This window comes from Mastigoproctus giganteus, chromosome 1 (genome assembly GCF_048544385.1).
Source record: "Mastigoproctus giganteus isolate SK-2022 chromosome 1, ASM4854438v1, whole genome shotgun sequence".
Classification (NCBI taxonomy): domain Eukaryota; kingdom Metazoa; phylum Arthropoda; class Arachnida; order Uropygi; family Thelyphonidae; genus Mastigoproctus; species Mastigoproctus giganteus.
The window spans coordinates 230,690,867-230,710,814 of NC_143575.1; the positions used below are offsets into that span (position 1 = coordinate 230,690,867).

The window sequence follows — 19,948 nt, forward strand, 5'->3', positions numbered from 1 at the left end:
ACCCGCGACCTTTGGGTTGCCGGGCAGGTACTTTACCCACTCGGCTAGCCTGGTCGGCTCCAAAAACTGAAGTACTGATTACAATAAAAGTAATTTTTTCTATGTATTAGTATAGGTCTGACTGGGATTTCATAAAAGTGATAACATTACCCATGATCACAATTGCATGCATCATATCTAGAAAATAACTTAATTTGACAAATTTTCTATAAGCACGGGACCAAACCCAATTAAAATGAAATGACAGGAACCAGGATAAACATACTGTGTTATCTGAATTTTGTGTTAAAGTGCAGATGTTAAAATTTTTGCTTAACATGTAAGTAACAAGGATGGGCTATAATTAAAATAGGAATTGATTACAACACAATATAATAAAAATCAGAAAACAGTAAATAATACAAGCATATAGTTACAAAAATATTAACAGAGGGAAAAAAAGTTAAAACTATGTTTTAATAAAGAAATTGCCAATTTTTTCAAATTGTGCCTCTTGAAGTTAGCAGAAACTGTTTTATAAAAAAGAAAAAATACAATTTTTTTTCCTTATTTATTTAGTTTTTTTTAATAGAAAACTTAAGGAAATAATCCTTGAAGAAATAAAAGCAGTCCCCCATTTATGTGGTATGTGTTCCTATAAGTGCCAACAGTTATCAAAACAATGTACAGTCAGTCCTCGTATAACACATGTTTCCACGACACAAATTCGATCATACACGATTTATAAATAGGGCAACGGTATCTTATATAACACGAACTGAATTCGCTTATGCACGATTCGCCTTTGTGTTTACAAGAAATGGCAGTCGAACGTAGAATCACCCCAACCGAACGTAACACGATAGGAATGAAGAGAAGATTCTGAAAATGTATTTATGTTTTTTATATCAGTGAAGGGGAAACACATTTCAACATAATAACATAAAAACCAACAATTCCAGCTATCGGTATAATCGCAAATGCAATTAGATCGAGTTTACTACCAGTTTATAACAGATTCCACTAGCAGAAATGCTACTGGAAATTGTTTTTTTGTTTTATGGTAATAATCCCCCTCTCCCCATACTTCTCCTTCAACCCATGCACGGTACTAAGTACTATAGGTTTTGATACCTTTCGTGTTTGGGGTTCTCATAAAAAAAAAAAAAACCCTAGAAATGTGCTTTAGTAAAATGTGAGGTGTTAATAGTGTATCGCTGGCTTTACGGTGTTGTTTATTAAGTTGCTACACACGCACAGCTTTGTTTATGTATATTAAGCGTGCCTCCTCATCTTATAATTGTGCTTTATTCCCTAAAAATGAGTAAAATACTTAAAAGGTGTGAAAAGGAAGCGTCCTGGTGAAGACACTGCAGATTCAGAGAGAAAAAGAAAAGAAATATCGATAAACAGGCGGACTGTGTCAAAAATTCTTACCCGGGAAATTATAGTAACCTCATACTATGGTTTATGGCCAAAATAATCACACCGGCCTCCGGCCCACCGGGGTTTCTCCGGTAAGGCTTATGGCCAGTTCACCTCTATCGATAGAGAAAAAATATGAAATTGTGAAACGCTTTGAGCGAAATGAAAGACCATGTGATATTGCACGCACTACAGACCTAAATGAGGCAATCTCCCGAGAATTACAAAGAATGCAGAGAAAATAAAAACTTTCATAGCAGGAACAACTCAAAGTGTAATTAAAATCCATTAAATTAAGACACAAAGAATTGGAAGAGATGGAACGGCTGTCATCTGTTTGGATAGAAAATCAAACAAAAAACAAGTTTGCTTATGACAGAAGCAAAAGCATTAGCAACATTTTATTACGTAATAAAATATGTAAGTATTTTATTCGTAAAAAATACTCATGTATTATTTATTATATTATAATAAAATATAATATAATAATAAATATTATAAAAAATATAATATTATTTTTATTAGATATTTTAATCATTATAAAATACGTATTTTATTACGATTTATTGTGTTTTGGTTACCAATGTGTGTTCAATCTTGGGTGGTCGGCACATAACCCTATTTTTCCCATAGGGCCTGTTGTTTATATTGCACGATTTTGCATTGCACGAGGGTTTCTAGGAACATAACTATCGTGCTATACGAGGACTGACTGTATATCAAATGCTTTTTGCATTATTATGTACACTTATGTTACAAAAGGGAGATGCATTTCTGTGGTCAAATTTTTGGGCTCATCAACTTAAATTAAGCTTAACTTAAATTACTCATTAAAAATAAATCATTATTAAAACAGGAAAGCAATAAAAATACACATATGAACTGTAGAGTACTCACAAACATTTATTATTTACATACTGTATTAATAATACCAAATTATTCATATTTTAAACAGAAAATAATAGAAGTCTGAGCAGAATTTTGCTACTGCTTCTCTTGATACAACTTGTTACAGCAACACAAAGATCATTCAATACTTGACTAAACTTGCCACTCCATTCCATATTTTGGTCATCTTCAACAAGAAATGATCATCTCTTTCTCAAAAAAAGAAGGTTTCGGACATCATTTTTGTCATGAGCTTCATTTCCTCTTCCTATTGTACTCTTACCTTGTTGCTCCAATTCAATCAGTTCCTTCTTGGTCAGATGAGTGTCACACAATTCCAGAATTAATCACCTTACTTATGTCTACTTTGTTAAAGCCAATCTCAATTACCAATTCCACAATGTATACTTGAATTTTGAGGACAATGACATGTTCCTGAACACCATGAATATAATCTGGCCATTCCAAAACACCATCCACCTTAACCCAAATTACTTCTTTCCATGACAGTACAATTTTGTTATGGACTTCTTAATATAATATTCCTCCAGAACTGATGGAATGGTCTTCATAATTTGTTTCAGTGATCAGTCGTTGCAGAACCTTCTGGAAATAATACATTTTGAATGTCACCACTGCCCATTGGTTAAGTAGCTCCCACAAAGAGGTATTTTTTAGCATGAAAATGACTTATGTTGTCATCCATGTTTTCATTGTTAATAAGCAATAAAAATACACATATGAACTGTAGTTTTTGTTGTTGTAAGGTAATGCCCTCACCCGAGACTGGTTAACTCAACCATGTTAACCAAGTAGCTCTATATTCCTAGTTACGCTATTTAGTTTATTTTGAATTTAGATAGAGATTTTGTAGGTTATTACTTAGTATCGGTAGAACCTTGTACCGTTCAAAACTTATTGCCACTGTTGTAGCATATTAGTTCAATACGGAATAGCATAACGTATATTTTAAACTTGATAGTGTAAAGCAGGAGTCCCCAACCTTTTTCATCGGAGGGCCACATAGAAAATTCATAACAAATGGTGGGCCGGAGTCGGTGCAATTTTCACAACTAAAAACACTGTAAGCCAAAAAACGCAATTTTAGCGACTTCACCAGGTCGAATGGGGTGTACAAGATAGAAAAACTATAAAAAATTATAAACAAGGGATATTTATTGTAAATAAAGAGTCATATTAAAAATCACAATTTTTATTATTATAATCACATTTGATATTACAGAAATAGCAAATCAATGAGATGTTTGTAGTTGTTTTGATTTAGCAATAATCAAAATGTTAGGTTTAATAGTAGAAGTTCTCAATCTTAAAGTCTTGTAAATGTTCATCTGTCATTCTTGATCGATGTTTGGATTTTATATATTCATTTTTGAATATGTTTGTTCACATAGGTAAGTGCTACCAAAAATAGAAATTATTCTTCTTGCTAATTTTTTTAATTCTGGAAATTCATTTTCTGTCAAAGTTTTATAAAAGTTAATTAATGTTTCATTTTTCAATAATGTTTTCAGGTTATCGTTACTTTGAAGATCTATGAATTCTAATTGTAGATCTTTATCTATTTGTGAAACATTTATATCAAATGGATTCTGAAATAATGTAAATAATTTTCTGTTGTTTTCGAAATCAACAAATCGATCAACAAATGCTTCCATCAATAATTCAAGATTTCGGACAAAATTGTGGGTAGAAAAATCACAATTGGGAATATTATTATATAAACTTTAATAACACAAAAATGGGAAAAATTATTTTGTTCAATTTGATTTTTAAATAATTCTAATTTTGTCTGAAATGCTTTAATATCGTAGAACAAGTCATTTACAAGTAGATCGCGACTTTGAAGTTTTTTATTCAATGTATTCAAATGTTCACAAATATCTATTAAAAATGCAAGTTCCCATAACCATTTAGAGAGTTAATTCTAGGACCGGTTTTAATTTTTCGTTCATGAATATGTCTATTTCAGTTCTGAGTTGAAAAAATCTTTTTAACATATTACCGCGACTCAACCATCATATCGCACCTCCGTATGATACAACAAATCACCATATTCACTTTAAATATCCTCCAAGAAAATTTTAAACTGGCAATGGTTCAGGCCATTTTTGCGTATAAAATTCACAATGCTAATTATAGTTGACATGATTGAGTTTGAATACAAAAATTTACCACACAACGATTGCTAGTGAATAACACAATGAAATTGCATAGGTCTTTCGATGTTTTTGGAATCAAAATATTTATTAACATGGCCGATGAAACCAATATTTTTTCCAACAATATTCTTTGCACCATCGGTTGTAATTGCTGTCAACAATTCACAATCAAGCTGCAGGTCTTCAAATACTTTTGATACGCTATGAAATATGATTTCACCAGAGGTTCTATTTTCAAGCTTTCAAGTGCAGCCAGTTCTTCTGTGACTTCAAAATTCTGATTTATACCACGTATGTAAATGAGTAACTGTGCTGTGTTGGTAATATCTTCATTTTCATCAATTGGAATCGAAAAATTTATAAAATCTAACTTTTTGTTTCAGATGATCTTTAACATTAGCAGACAAGTCTTCGATTCTTCTTGCTAAAGTTGACGCTGATAAACTTATAGCAGTGAAGTGCTTAACTTGATCAGGGCTTATTTCTTCTGCAATTGATAGGCACACTCTTTTCACAAACTCGCCATTAGTAAAAGCCCTCCCTTCTTCAACAATGATTTGAGATGCTTGCAAACTAGCTCTAATTAAATTTAAATTCTGATTAGTGAAACATGTCATCTGTTGTTGTTTCCTCTTGAAATCAAAGCTCAGCTCTTGTAATTTCTTGTTTCGCAACTCTCCTTGAAGTTTATCATAAGTTGAGGCATGTTTTGCCGTATAATGCCGTTTCAAATTATATTCTTTCAACATAGAAACTGCTTCCTTACATATAAGGCAGGTACATCGGTTATTGTCCCTTATAAAAAAAATAATTAATTGACTAAAGTTCATTGAAGACACGACATTCGGAATCAATTTTTCTTTTCCTTGACATCTTGATTCGCTAAAATTAAAAATTCAAAGTTAAATAAAATTAAAAATAATATGCATTTATACAAATAGCACTAATAAATTGTTGCGCATGATAATCAGTGCAGCGGCCCGACGACTACGGTCTGAATGAGAATAGCTGACCAGGAGAAAGATTAATATGCATACTTGTCTTTTCATTGCAAACTGCAAAGAACGCATTGCATACAATTCTTTCCCTAATACTTACTTGATTAATATTTAGATTAGTGTTTAGCAGTTGTTTTAACAGTCGCTTATTTTAACTTTACTATTTCACTTTTTGACAATTCGTGTTCACCGGAAATACCTGAGGCTATAAACTTATAGCCTTGGGCACTTGCACTGTTGGGATTTCCGACATCACAAGAAACACTGCTGCCAAGTGGAAGTGCACAGAGTTGCAAAAATGTTACAATATTATATTTGGACGCATTTACATTATATTTTGATTAAAAATATCTTTATATGTACAGTGCCTGGTTTCTCTCTTTTTAAAAACCAGCAGTAGTTGGCCATCATTCTTGTATTCCATCTTCCCTGGTACCTCTGCTCCATTTCCTTTATGTCCTGATGGAATCTCTCCCCTTGTTCTTCGCTTGTCTGTGCAAGATTTTCGGGGAAAAAATCAAGATGGGCATGCAAAAAATTAATATTGATGCTCATATTGCAACCTAAATTGCAAAGCTTTGAGCATGTTTTGAACAATTTTCTCATAATTCTGTGATTTATGATTTCCTAGAAAGTTTTCCATTACACTTTTAAAAGAAATCCAGGCTCCTTTCAACATCAGTCATAGTAGTTTCAAAGTGACTGTCTAAAACCAATTTTCTAATTTGGGGACCAATGAAGATACCCTCCTTAAGTTTTGTGTCAGATAAACTGGGAAACTTACTTAAAGCAGTTGCCATCCTTATTCAATGTTTTAACAAATTGCTTCATTATGCCTAGCTTGATATGCAGTGGAGGTAAAAGTATTTTATCTGGCTTCACCAAACTTTCGTGCACAATATTTTTTGACCCCCGTGTTAGATTGTGCTTCTGAGGCCATTGCTTCTTTGGCCAATGCAGTGCTTTAGCTCTGCTAACCCATTCACAAAGCATGGCATTTTAGTGTACCGACCCTGTTGCCCCAACAACATACATAACACTTTTTAATTCTCCACATAGTTGCCATTCGTGATCTTGATATTTAATTTTCTCCAGAAGCAACTTTAGATTTTCATAAGTTTCTTTTAAGTAGACTGAATAAGCAACTGGCACAGATGTGTACTTATCTCCATTATACAAGAGAACACCTTTTAAACTAGTCTTAAAAGAGTCTATAAATAGTCTCCATTCACTAGGAACATATGATGGAGCTCCTAAGGCACTTATTAAACCAGTGATATCACTGCAATATACGAGAGGACCTTCTTGTGAAAAATACTGTATAAACTCCCTTTTACGATTTCTGTACCAGGAAAATGATGTATCTGGAGCAAGTAAGTTCTTTGCTTGAAGTCTGGATCCCAGAATTTCAGCAGCATACTTTGGAAGACCTAAGTCCCTTACTAAATCATTCAGTTTGACTTGGGTGAATTGCTGTGCCGTTAAAATATTTTCTGGTTGATAACATTCCTCTTCACTAACCTCTTTAGCTTCTGCTTCGGTGGAAGAAGATGTGGACTCCAAAGTTTCTGGTGGAGGTTTTACAGGCAGATCAGGTCCATGCGGAACTGGTCTTATGGCTGACAGCAGATCTGGAATTTGATGTCCTTTTTATTTTTTGAATTTTAACCTTTAACGTCACATACACAAAAGTAACATTCGGCATGGCTTACTGGCTCACACCACACCATAGGAATAGAAAATAGCAAGCACACCTTTTTTCCTTGACTCCATTTTCTAAGATGTTCGACACATGTATGGCATACTTTATGCAGTGCCCACGATTTATCCTGATCGCCTAGTTTTATATCAAAGTATGCATAATACGATTTTTTTACAAAATCTGTAATATTTCCCCTCTGCTTTACAGGGAAAAAACAACCACATATGTAATAAATATGTCAGGATTGTTTATACACTTTCTGTTTGTTTGTTTGTTTGTTTGTTTGTTTGTTGTTTGGTTTTTTAGGAACATTGGCAACTGAGGCCATATTGCTCTGGGATTCACGGAGCAATATGGCCTTGCAGTATGACCTTGCGATGGTCATTCCCTGACCTTTCCGCATCCTCCGTATTTGGTGGTGATGTGCTTGAACCCCGATCTAATCAAGAAGCGCGTGCTATGCACTGCTGCTCCTTCCCACCTGGCCTTCCCATATATATATATACACTTTCTGGTTGCCATACTAATAGAAAACTAACACACAATGAGAGCTCACGACGGTTTTTACAGGAGTACTGTGACCGCAAAAGGGATGTGCCACTTATATAGGCTCTGTGGTTGAGTGGACTGCACAAACAAGTGAGTGCATGCTCAGACAAGTTTAACCTGTAACTACACATAGGAGTCTCCCAGACTCCACTCGGAAAATAAAATTCTGGGAATCACAGATGGGCCAAAAGAGCAGGGTGGGGACCATCTACCTTCCTGGGTCAAGGTCAGCTACCTTGCAGTGTGTGTAGTTACTGGCTAAACATGTACAATCTGTTATATTTGTTATATTATCTGTTGTATTTGAGGCAAATATTTGATACTGATTACGAATATAGGGGTATAAAACTTGTAAGCCATTGCAGAAACTAGTTATGTATACATATGCGTATAATAGGTAATATTTTGTTAATGAATTGTGAAAAATCTTTACATGATAGGAAAAAACGGATTTCGGTTTAGTAATCAGTAAACATGCATAAATAACTGCCACATACTTTTACTCAAACCCCAGATACACTGTGGACCAGTGGTATTCCCCAGGGTTCGGTGTTGAGCCAGTTGTTGTTTTTGTATATTTATCAATGATATTGATGAAGGTATAACAAACTTAATGTTGAAGTTTGCAGATGATACAAAGGTTCGCAGGGTCACTTCTGGCATACTGTCATTACTGTTAATGACAGTATGTTACCGCAACAGGATCTAGAAAAGTTGGGCAGATGGGCTGAGAAGTGGCAACTGAAGTTTAACATTGACAAATGCAAAGTACTGCATATGAGTAGCAGTAACCTCAGAGAAATGTGTGATGTTACACTCAGGGAAGTGGAGAATGAAAGAGACCTGGGGGTGATTGTACAGTCAGATATGAAGTTTCCTGAGCAGTGCAGACAGGCTGCCAGAGCAGGTCATGGGGTCTTGTCAGTGATATACAGGAATTTTGCTAGCAGGGATAAGGAGGCGATTATCCCCTTGTATAATGGTCAATGCATTGGTCAGGTCACACCTGAGTACTGCATACAGGTCTGGAAGTCTCATTTTAGTAAGGATGTAGAATTGCTAGAATGAGTACAGAGAGGGGGCATCAAGACTGGTGAAGGAAACAAAGGGGTGCTTTTACAAAGAAAGGCTTAAGTTCTGCAAATTTGAGTGTCTGAAAAATAGGCACCTGTGAGGTGATATGATTGAGGTGTATAAGGCCTTGAATGGAATAAGCAGGTTCAATGCTGATGGGATTCTTCCTCTTTCTCAGATTACAAACCTGAGGGGGCATAAACTGGAATTGAGGAAAGCCAGTTGTCAAATAGATGTGTGGAAATTTGCCTTTAGCCAATGGTTCCTGTTAATTTTTTTCCTTACAGTACTTTTTGATAAACAAGAGTGCAAAACATTATATCAGAACAATGTAATAAAAAAAAAAAAAAACAAAGTAAATTGGAGGCTGCCCATATGAAAAATAAGATATATATAATTTTTTTTAATCTTTTCTCTATCTTGTAATTGACATTTTGTTATGCAAAAATTTTTGCAATAAATTATATTTGTAGAACTGAAAACAATTTTTGTATTATACAATATTTTTTTACAATCCATTTGTGATTAAATGAATGATTATACTGAAAATTATTGGGGATGGAACATATCAAAGATACATTTCATGTTAACCGATATTTCATTATATCCATTTTCATGTTAATCAATATTTTGTCATATCTGTTTTCATGTTAATTGGTTTCAACTATATTCCAATGGTTCTAAGCATTATTTCATAGAGTAAGATGAATGTATGATCAAATTATATTATGATCAAATTACCAAATTATACAAGATATGTATAATTTGGTCTATATAATTAGTCACTGCAAAGCATCAGAGTACATTTAAAGTTAACAGAAATAATCACTGTTTCAAGCCTATTTTATTGTTGAAATATACATTTAAAGTTAAAAAAACAAAAAGGAAATCCTTTAAAAATGCCTATTAATCAGCATGACCTAGTTCAAGATCACACAAAATATGCTGTATTTTCTCGAATACCCTGCACTTTTTTTTCCTAAGAAAAATGTAACCAAAAATTTTGGGGTGTAGCTTATTCATACAATTAGTTCAAAGATTGAGATTTCTTCTAAAGCTACAGTCAGACAAGCAAATAAAATGCCACTTCCATTAACTTCAGCATTTTTACTAACAGTTTTTATTAACTTCTGCGATTTTATTTGCTAATCTGATCATAGGCTAAAAGAATTATTTTATTACTGATATTTAAAATGTGACTCAGAATGTTGTCTTACATAAAAAGTTAGATTCTCTTCTTTAGAAATGAAGACCATTTCCTAGCAAACATGCACAATTCATTCAAATGTCAGGATTGTGATTTTTGACAGAAATAAAACTGATAATGAGGCTGATATCATGTACTGCTCAGTGGAAATGAAAGGAAGCACTCACCCACTTTAGTTAGTTACCTTGTTGGTAACACATCATGAATATTCATTTTTGTAGTAGGAGTCACACCACAGTGCAAGATTTAAACTTGTGTCTTTATGCATTACTGTATGCATGTGGTTTCACACAAGTGATCAGCATTATAAAAATATACAAATGAGTTGACATCTTATCAATGAGAAAAAGAGGAAACTTTGTACTTAGCTTAGGCAAGAAAACTGTATTCAATGTTACTGACTATTCTGATAAAGAAGAATTAAATGATAAACTGATAGACCAATCAAGCAACAAATGCATGCTAGTGTAATAATGGGATTTTCTGAATGATTCATAAAAAGAATTCAAAGTCAGTCATGCAAAAGGTATATGTTATTTTTTTATTTATTTATTTTTTTGATTTGGTAGTTGTTGGCGCATCGGCTTCTGTGGCCATATTGCACCTCCCAAGGTTTTTTTTTTGCAGTACTTTGATCCAAGCCCGAGGCGGGAATCGAACCTGCGACCTTTGGGTTGCCGGGCAGGTACTTTACCCACTCGGCTAGCCCGGTCGGCGGTATATGTTATCTAAGAAGTGTTTTAAATAAAACTTAATTGCAATCATCCAATTTAATTGCAATCTCATAAGGCAAAGAATCCAAGATTTTTATGATACAAACATACCAACCATACTTAAATTATTAGTATTAAAACAAAAAAAAAAAAAAAATAAATAAATAAATAAATTTTAGTTGGCAATTGGCAAGAAGAAACTTTAAGAAAACTTCATAAGATGGAATTTTGTTGGAAAAAATCTCAAAACAGAAGGAAACTTTTAATGGAAAAAAAAAAAGTCATACTTAAAAAAACAAAATATTTATGGGAAATGAAGGGAGACCTGTTCACATTGAAGAAACATGGACTGAAGCAATCTGATGCACAGAAATTGGCAAGATGAATGTATTTCAGAAGTTAATATTAGTAAATTTCAGAAGTTAATGAATCAGGAAATGCATCTAGAAGAGAGTTTTATGTGCTTTGGTGGCGGTTGGTGTGGGGGGGGAGAGAATAGATTTATTCCAAATTCTAATTTGATCAAAAAAAGCAAATGCTCTATAGAAAATTATTGTGGCCGAATGAATGCTTTCATTTTTCAAAAATGGGAAACGAGAAAGTTTTACATAATTTGCCAGAAAATGCTGTTATAATCAACAATGTCTTATTTTGTTTACTAAACAAACCTCTAAAATCATCAGAGAAGAAATTTAAAAAAATAATGGGCTGGTTAACTAGGAACAAGATACCCTGCAGCAAATCATTAAGAAACGCTGAACTTTCAGTTTGGTTAGAAGAAATACTCCTCCAAATAAGGATTACACATTTGATACAATGATACAGAAATGTTTTCTATTTGGGATTAATTAATCATCACTGATGTCAATTCTACTGAATATGTCTGGGCAGGATTAAAACAATTTATCTGTAATTTTACCATTAATAGTGATGTTTCCATGGAAAAATTATCAGAATTAACAAATGAAGAAATTAAGTCAATTTCCTAAGAGCAGTATGAAAAAGTTATGCTCATGTGATGATTTTGGAGGAATATTGGAAAAATGGCCTGATGGAAGAGGTATATGGCCTTTGACTACATCTGCAGAAGATAGTAAAGAAGAAACAGAAACTTGTAGTTCAGAAGAAACAATTGGTTATACAGCGATGATGAAAAAGAATATTATGTTTTCAGTAGGCAAGTACTACTGAAGTTGCTAGTTTTTATTTTCATATATTTTTAAATATCATCTAAAGTTGTATTTTTTTTTAAATATTTTTTATTATGAAATAAGGTTTATGTTTCATAAAAATTGTAATTAAAGTGTGATATCTATTTTCTAATTCTCAAAAGTTTTATTTCTTATCTTAAAATTCAAGTACAGCTTTTGCTGAAGAAACCATAATATAAAAAAAAAAAAAGAAAGTTTCCCTCCTCCCATAGATATCAATCCCACCGAGCTTTGAATTTCCTAGTCTTGGCCTTAACTTATTCTGGTGGCCAAAGGAATTAATGCAATGAACCTACATGTTGAACTTATTTTCCCATTTCAGATAACAGGAACAGCTAATTTAGCCATATGCAGAGTGGTTCAGGGGACTATCTTATGCAGGTATGCAGTAGTGGATAATGAGGCACATTCATTTGTCACCATCCCTTATGCATGACAGAAATTGCCTAGATCACTGTACAACTTGAGTTTTTTTCCTAAGTTTGGCACTCTTTACTAGTGAATGTAATCTGTAAGCAAAGCCAGATTTACTGTGGTACACCGATGCAGTCACTCCAAAGTAAAAAGTCAAGGTCCAGAACAACAGGATTACTATTGGCCCAAGGGCCCTGTGATTTTTCAGGGGTCCTCAAAATGTACACCAAGGACCCAGATTAGTTGAAAAATTTGGTATTATCTGTAATCCACCATGAATATTCTGTTAAACATGGGTACTAAAGGCATGCAGTTATGATAATCTATCATGGTTAGCTAAAAATTGAAAATAATACAAGCAGAGAAAAGCTGAAATTGTTGATGGTAGAAAATAAATTCACAATTTCCCCATGACTTAAAAAAAATGGGGAGCAAGGGTTAATCAAGGGCACTTATTTAAGAGTATTTGAGAAAATATGGCAAATATTCAAAAATATATTTGACAAATCTCTATACATCCACACATAATTAGTCTTCAAATTATTACTAATTATGTACCTTTGTATTGGCAGCAATCCAATTAGATGTTTCACTATCATCATCACACTTTTTTTGCCATTTCTTTAAAAGACGGCACTTAACAGGATCATGCCAGTTCTCACCACAAGCAAAACTATAAAAGAATATATAGACAAAATTCACTCTGTGGCAATGTAAAATAATGGATTGTTGTCATTAACTAGTGAAACAGCATCAACAATTTCATTTATGATGAAATTTCTGAGCTCTAATTTCTATAATTTAATTTATTTTAATAATTTTGGCTTCTGTACAACTTTAAAACTAAAAACAAAGTTTTCAGTCACTTGAAGCCGAAGTTTTACACTTTCAGTGGGCATTTGTTGATATACATGGCAATCCAAAATGTTCAGAAATGTTAAAATATGCCACCAGTATGTACAAAATCATAAACAATGTATTGTTTTAGGATATTATGCAGGGAAACAAATATCCACCAGTTAAAGTGTAAAACTTTTGCTAGTGGGCATTCACTTCCATCCATTAAACTGAAAATTATTTAAAATGTTAAAGACTGCATGAATACTTATTTAATATGGTATGGGCATCTCAAAGAAATACCTGCATTTAATACTTCTAAGTTTTGGATTTTATCATTATCATCCAAATCTGTTGTACCTAATTTGTGCAGAGGCCATTCAGGAATATCAGACTTCCATTTTCCTCCATGTTATTATTTTATTCATGTTAAATCTTTAATCCTAACCAGAATAAGCCTTCGTTCGCCTAATGCTTGCTTGATATCATTGATCCACCTCCCCTCCCCTCTCTCTCTAAACCTATTACCAATCGCCCATTTATTTTTGCTTCAAAACAACTATTTGCCAAATCTCTCTTCTTCAACCCTTAAATGTGCCAATACTATCTTATATTTGCTTTACTTACCTTTGAATACATATTGATTGCCAATATTTCCTTATTTGTAATACAGTTTTCCATTTCTTCCATCTGTTAGATAGAAAAAAATGGCAAAACAAAGCACTAAATTCTGAATCTTTTAATTCAGTCTCTTTTTTCCTTACTTAGCTCTCATCTCCATAAGTTAAAAACAGCTAATTTCTCTTTTTCTGCAAATGAGTTTCATATTTACCAACTTATATAAATCAGGAACTGGAAAATTTATGCTGATCATCTTTCATCAGAAGAAAGCAGAGTGTGAAGAGCATTATTTAATGAGAACTAGATATGCTTAAGTGTATGTTAGGCCTAATCATCAAATTGTTTTATTTTGAAATAGTTCTATAAAATAATGCTACTGTGCATTTACCATCAACCATCTTGGGGAGGGGGGGGAGAGATACTGTTGCTCCAGTGATAGTGCTTGGGCTTAGATTCTTTAGAAATCACTAATTTTATCCATGTAGTCAAGTAATTAATATTACTTGACTACATGAACAAATTGCTTAATTACCTAAAGTAATTAATATTGTTTTTAATTGAATAACATCATCCAGTAGTTGAATCTATTATCCATAAAAAAAAAAAAACCAAGAAACCGCTGTGCCCAGTTTTGGAACTATTTGGTTCCATCATCAGACAGTAGCCAGTATTAACAACCTCATGTCAAGAGGTGAATGGATATATCTAGTCTAAATGGGCAGCCAAGTAGTATATTTGAAGAGGTCTTCCAATTGGAAACTTAACTCATGACACATATATATCAAACCAATATTAACTACTCAAAGGAAAACGGCACTCCCAGGCAATTTACAATAAAACCTAACAGAGAATAGCATTATTTTATTAATAACCTGTGTTGAAATAATATCCCTTCTTAATTAAAGAATGTTTTAATTACATTGATACAGAAATTTAAAGAAGAAAATTTAATTGCTAATATTCACCTGTCAGTATTTAAGGCTGGTAAAATTATAAACACACAGTTGATTATTAAACTAAATGTGACCACTCATTCAGCCACGTGAACTGTTATAAACTAAATTTCATTGTGTAAAAAGTATTACATTAAGTACATTAACACATTTGCTGTCACCTAAATGTGAGGGAACTTGTTCGGTGTGCTGTAATTTTCAGAATGTTGGGGTGAGGGGAATCAACATTTTGACATCTGCAGCATTCTGAAAATTCATACATAATGTTAAAAATTAAAAGTTTAGAATTCACTGATAAAGGCAAACACTTACTTTTTGTTGAGTTGTAAATCAGAATGAATCTTTAAATTTCATAAAAGGTTTATTCATTCATGTTTATACATAAACTAACATCAACACAAGCAAATAAAAAATAAAATTGTGCCAAGTCTATAAACAAAAGCCATGCATTACTGCAAATCATTCAATCAGTGTGCCAATACTAAATAGTTAATTTCCTGCCTTCAGGCCATCCAAGAGTTGGCTCCCTTTTTACAGTAAATTGCTACTTTTAATAACCTGTGTTATTAAAAGTTTTTAATGTGTTCCATAACGTTAGCTATGACACCTACTTAATAACATGGAATCACCGTTGAGGCCCCAACCCCAAAACTATCAACCATGTCCCAACTATCAGTATAGGAAAACATTGTCAAATTTACTCATAGTAGAAATAAAAAACTAAAAAAAACTAAATAAGAAATACGTGAAGACAGATTTCGTCCTCCTTAAGTTAGAGGGAAACTTTTCGATACTTCATGTTCACAGGACGGAATGGAAATAAAAATACATCGATGCGTAAGTAATTTAAAAGAAATTTAGTCCTCATCATGCATGTGTTTATAGGACCAATCATCCGATATTAAAAAAAGGCTACAAATATTGAGTTTTTATGGAGTTTCATTTCAAGCGTTTCAGCAATAAGTAATTTGCCATAATTGTGCTGAATATTAATTATTTTGGCTTCATTAAAAAGAAAGGAATATGCCTCATTCACAAACATGGAATGCCAACTCTGAAGCGTTTGCTCTTGACATATGTACAGAAGCCCCATGTTTAATGTAAAAATCCAACACCCCTGGAGTAGATCCAACGTAAACCGAGTCGCAGTCTCTGCACGAAATGCTATAGACGAGATCATGCATTTGTTGAAAGGAAGAATTTGAGGAACCCTTCTTTAGTAAGGTATGTAATTTATTGGTCAGTCTAGCTATTACTTTCATATCTGTACCCTTACATAAATCATTTAATTTGTTATACCAGTTTTCTATATATGGCACTATAAAAAAAAATGCTTTTTATCAATATTTGTTTTCGGATTGTTATTAATTGTCTTTACCTGGGCAATCAGTTTAACTTTATTAATAAAGGTAATTGGATAACCTCTATTTAGAAATCTCCTTGTTAGTTCCTCAGTTTCCAACTATAATCCCACTTTGTGTGGTGGATGATTTGAAAGCATTTAAAAACTGTTTAAACATGCCCAATTTTTGTATATGTATGGGTGGTAGCTATTGTAGTGTAGTGTAATGTATAATATGGCCATATTAGTAAGTTTTCTATAAATGCTAAAATTTAGTTTTCCCCCTACCCTTTGTAGTGTAAAATTAAGAAAGTTGAAAGATTTTGTATCTTCCTTCTCGGTTTCTAAAGTAAATTTTAGTCTCATATGGATATCATTAAAAACTTGTAAAACGGAATTTATGGTCAGCTGATTAGTTATGATGAGAATGTTGTCTAAATACCTGCCATAATATGAGACTTCTGGTATAAAATGGATTCAGATATATACTCTATCTTTTCCAGATAGAATTCTGCAATAAGTCCACTAATGCTAAGGCCCATTGGTAAGCCAAAAATCTGTGTGTATGTTTTTTCTTGAAATAAAATATAATTTATTTCAAGGTATAATTTAATTTATAATAAATAAATATTATAAATTATTTAATTTATAATATAATTTATAATAAAATATAATTTATTTCAAGAAAAAATATACAGACAGATTTTTGGCTTACCAATGGGCCTTAGCATTAGTGAACTTATTGCAGAATCATATTTGAATTCAAATGCTTTCAAATATTCCACCACACAAAGGGGGTTATAGTTGGAACTAACAAGAAGATTCCTAAATAGAGGTTATCCAATTAGATCTATCAATAAAGTTAAACTGATTGTCCAGGAAAAGACAACTAATAACAATCCGAAAACAAATATTGATAAAAAGCATTTTATTATAGTCCCATATATAGAAAACTGGTATAACAAATTAAATGATTTATGTAAGGGTACATTTGTATATGAAAGTAATAGCTAGACCGACCAATAAATTACATATATTATTAAAGAAGGGTTCCTCAAATTCTTCCTTTCAACAAACGCATGATCTCGTCTATAGCATTTCATGTAAAGACTGCGAATTGGTTTACATTGGATCTACACGAGGCTTCTGATCTTCGTCAAGAGCAAATGCTTCAGAGTCATTCCATGCTGTAAATGAGGCACATTCCTTTCTTTTTAATGAGGCCAAAATAATTAATATTCAGCAAAATTATAGTAAGTTACTTATTGCTGAAACGCTTGAAATGAAATTCCGTAAAAACTCAATATTTGTAGACCTTTTTTAATATCGGATGATTGGCCCTATAAACACATGCGTGATGAGGACTAAATTTCTTTTAAATACTTATGCATGATGGACTGGAAATGTGCAAATGTGACACCAATTCACAAAGGAGGATCAAAGGGCAACAAGTAATTATAGACCTGTTAGTTTAACTTCTGTTCCATGGAAATTAATGGAGGCACTGGTTAAAGAAGCACTGCAGGATTATCTAGAGAAGACTTCAGTTATAGCTTGGACACAGCATGGTTTTCTTAAGGGGAAGTCTTGTCTGACCAATTTGATTGAATAATATGATGTGGTCACAAAAGAACTGGATGCAGGGAATAACTTTGATATCATATATTTCAATCTTAGAAAGGTTTTTGATACTGTTCCACATGGAAGACTGCTGCACGAATTGGAGCAGTGTGGCACTGGAGGCAAATTGCTGCTATGGATAAAGGGATGGTTGAGTGGGAAAAGACAGAGTGGTAATCAATGGACACTACTCTTCTTGGACTAATGTTATTAGTGGAGTTTCTCAGGGTTCAGTGTTGGGTCCATTGTCGTTTTCTGTATTTATAAATAATATTGATGATGGTATATCAAGCTTAATGTCCAAGTTTGCAGACAATACGAAGGTTGGCAGGGTTGTCAAGGACACTAATGACAGTACACTGCTGCAACAGGATCTAGAAAAGTTGAGCAGATGGGCTGAGAGATGGCAAATGAAGTTTAAAGTTGACTAATGTAAAGTACTACGTATGGGAAGCCGTAATCCCAGAGTAACGTATCAATTCTGTGGTACCACATTGAGAGTGGTAGAGAATGAAAAGGACCTGGGGGTAATTGGGGGCAGATATGAAGTTTTCTGAGCAGACAGTCTGCAAGAGTAGCTCATGGTGTCTTATCAATGATATATAGGAATTTTTCTAGCAGGAATAAGGAGGTGATTATCCCCTTGTACTCAAGGCCACAACTTGAGTACTGTATACAGGTCTGGAGACCTCATTTTAAGAAGTTATTGTTTGTTATTTTAAGAAGTTATTGTTTGTTATTTTGATTTTTAGGAGCATTAGCAACTAGGGTCATACTGCTCCGGGATATGCGGTGGTCATTCCCTGACCTTTCCGCATCCTCCGTATTTGGTAGTGACGGGCTCGAACCCTGGTCTAATCAAGAAGCGCATACTACGCACTGCTGCTCCTTCCCACCTGGCTACGGAGGCGCCCTATTTTAAGAAGGATGCAGAGCTGTTGGAACAAGTACAGAGAAGGGCAACAAGATTAATGAATGGAAAGAAGGGTTGCTCTTACGAAGAAAGGCTTAAGTTTTGCAGATTACAGTGTCTGGAGACTAGGCACCTGCGAGGTGATCTGATTGAGTTGTATAAAGCCTTGAATGAATGGTTTGAGCATGTTCAATGCTGATGGGATTCTTCCTCTTGCTCAGAATAATCAACTGAGAAGGCATAAATTCAACTTGAGAAAAGACAGTTGTAGGATAGAGGTGCGGAAGTTTTCCTTTAGCCAGTGGGTAGTTGATTGGTGGAATAGACTTCCATCTTTTGTTGTGGAAGTTGATAGCCTAAATAAATTTAAGGCTGAGCTGGACAGGTATTTGGAACAAACGGAGAGGGTGAAATAGGAGCTTTTTTTTTTTTTTTTTTTGGCAGATGCTGCATAAGCTTGCTTTCTTGAATCATATGCCTCTACTAATGCTAATGCTAAAAAAATGCATCAGCTCATTTTTAGTTTCATTCCGTCCTGTGAACACAAAGTATCAAAGTTTCCCTCTAACTTAAGGAAGAAGAAATGTCTTCATGTATTTCTTATTTAGTTAGTTTTTTTTTTCTGCTATGAGTAAATTTGTTACAATATTTTCCTATACTGATGGTTGGGTCACTGTTGATAGTTTTGGGGTTGGATTGGAGTCTCAACAGTGATTCCGGGTTATTAAGTCTGTGTCATAGCTGTCATTTTGGATATTAATTTATGTGATGGACTAGGAGAGTTGGATAAGAAGCCTTCCTATAAAGAGATCAAGGTAATCCTTGTATTATTTACTAAAAGTAACAAAGAATATAGAAGATATTGAGCAGATAATAGCTCTTATTATACTAAACAGTAAATTGTATATGAAATGAAATAAAAGAAGTTACTAATGATAAACTGAAAAACAACAAGTGATCTATCTGTTTGTGTATATAACAAAAAACAGCACTGGTCTGCACAAATTTCCATGTGTACTTTCAGTACTAATTCTAAAAATTCAAACCATTTTTGCCTATCACATTCAGGTTTTTACAAACAGTAATGAATTCTTTGTCCTTCCATGGTTGCCCAACTTGCCTGATCTCAACCCAATTAAGCATGTTTGGGACTTTTTTTTTTTTTTTTTTTTTATGAAAGCCCCCAAACACGAAAGGTATCAAAACCTATAGTACTTAGTACCGTGCATGGGTTGAAGGAGAAGTATGGGGGGAGGGGGATGCCAGAAACTTTGCTCTAGAGACTAAACATGGGTTTCACCACTTCAAGCCTCCAATAAGCA

General features: G+C 33.5%; 1 protein-coding gene across 4 annotated transcripts in view; it reads right to left on the reverse strand.

The window, feature by feature from the left end:
- LOC150091589 (E3 ubiquitin-protein ligase arih1-like) overlaps nucleotides 1-19,948 on the reverse strand; it is a 268,953-nt gene that overhangs the window by 96,141 nt on the left and 152,864 nt on the right. For all 4 annotated transcript variants that reach the window (XM_090384745.1, XM_090384752.1, XM_090384760.1 and 1 more), the window contains one exon: nucleotides 12,899-13,013. In XM_090384745.1, the coding sequence (XP_090240871.1) occupies nucleotides 12,899-13,013 (115 nt within the window). The remainder of the gene's footprint in view (nucleotides 1-12,898; nucleotides 13,014-19,948) is intronic.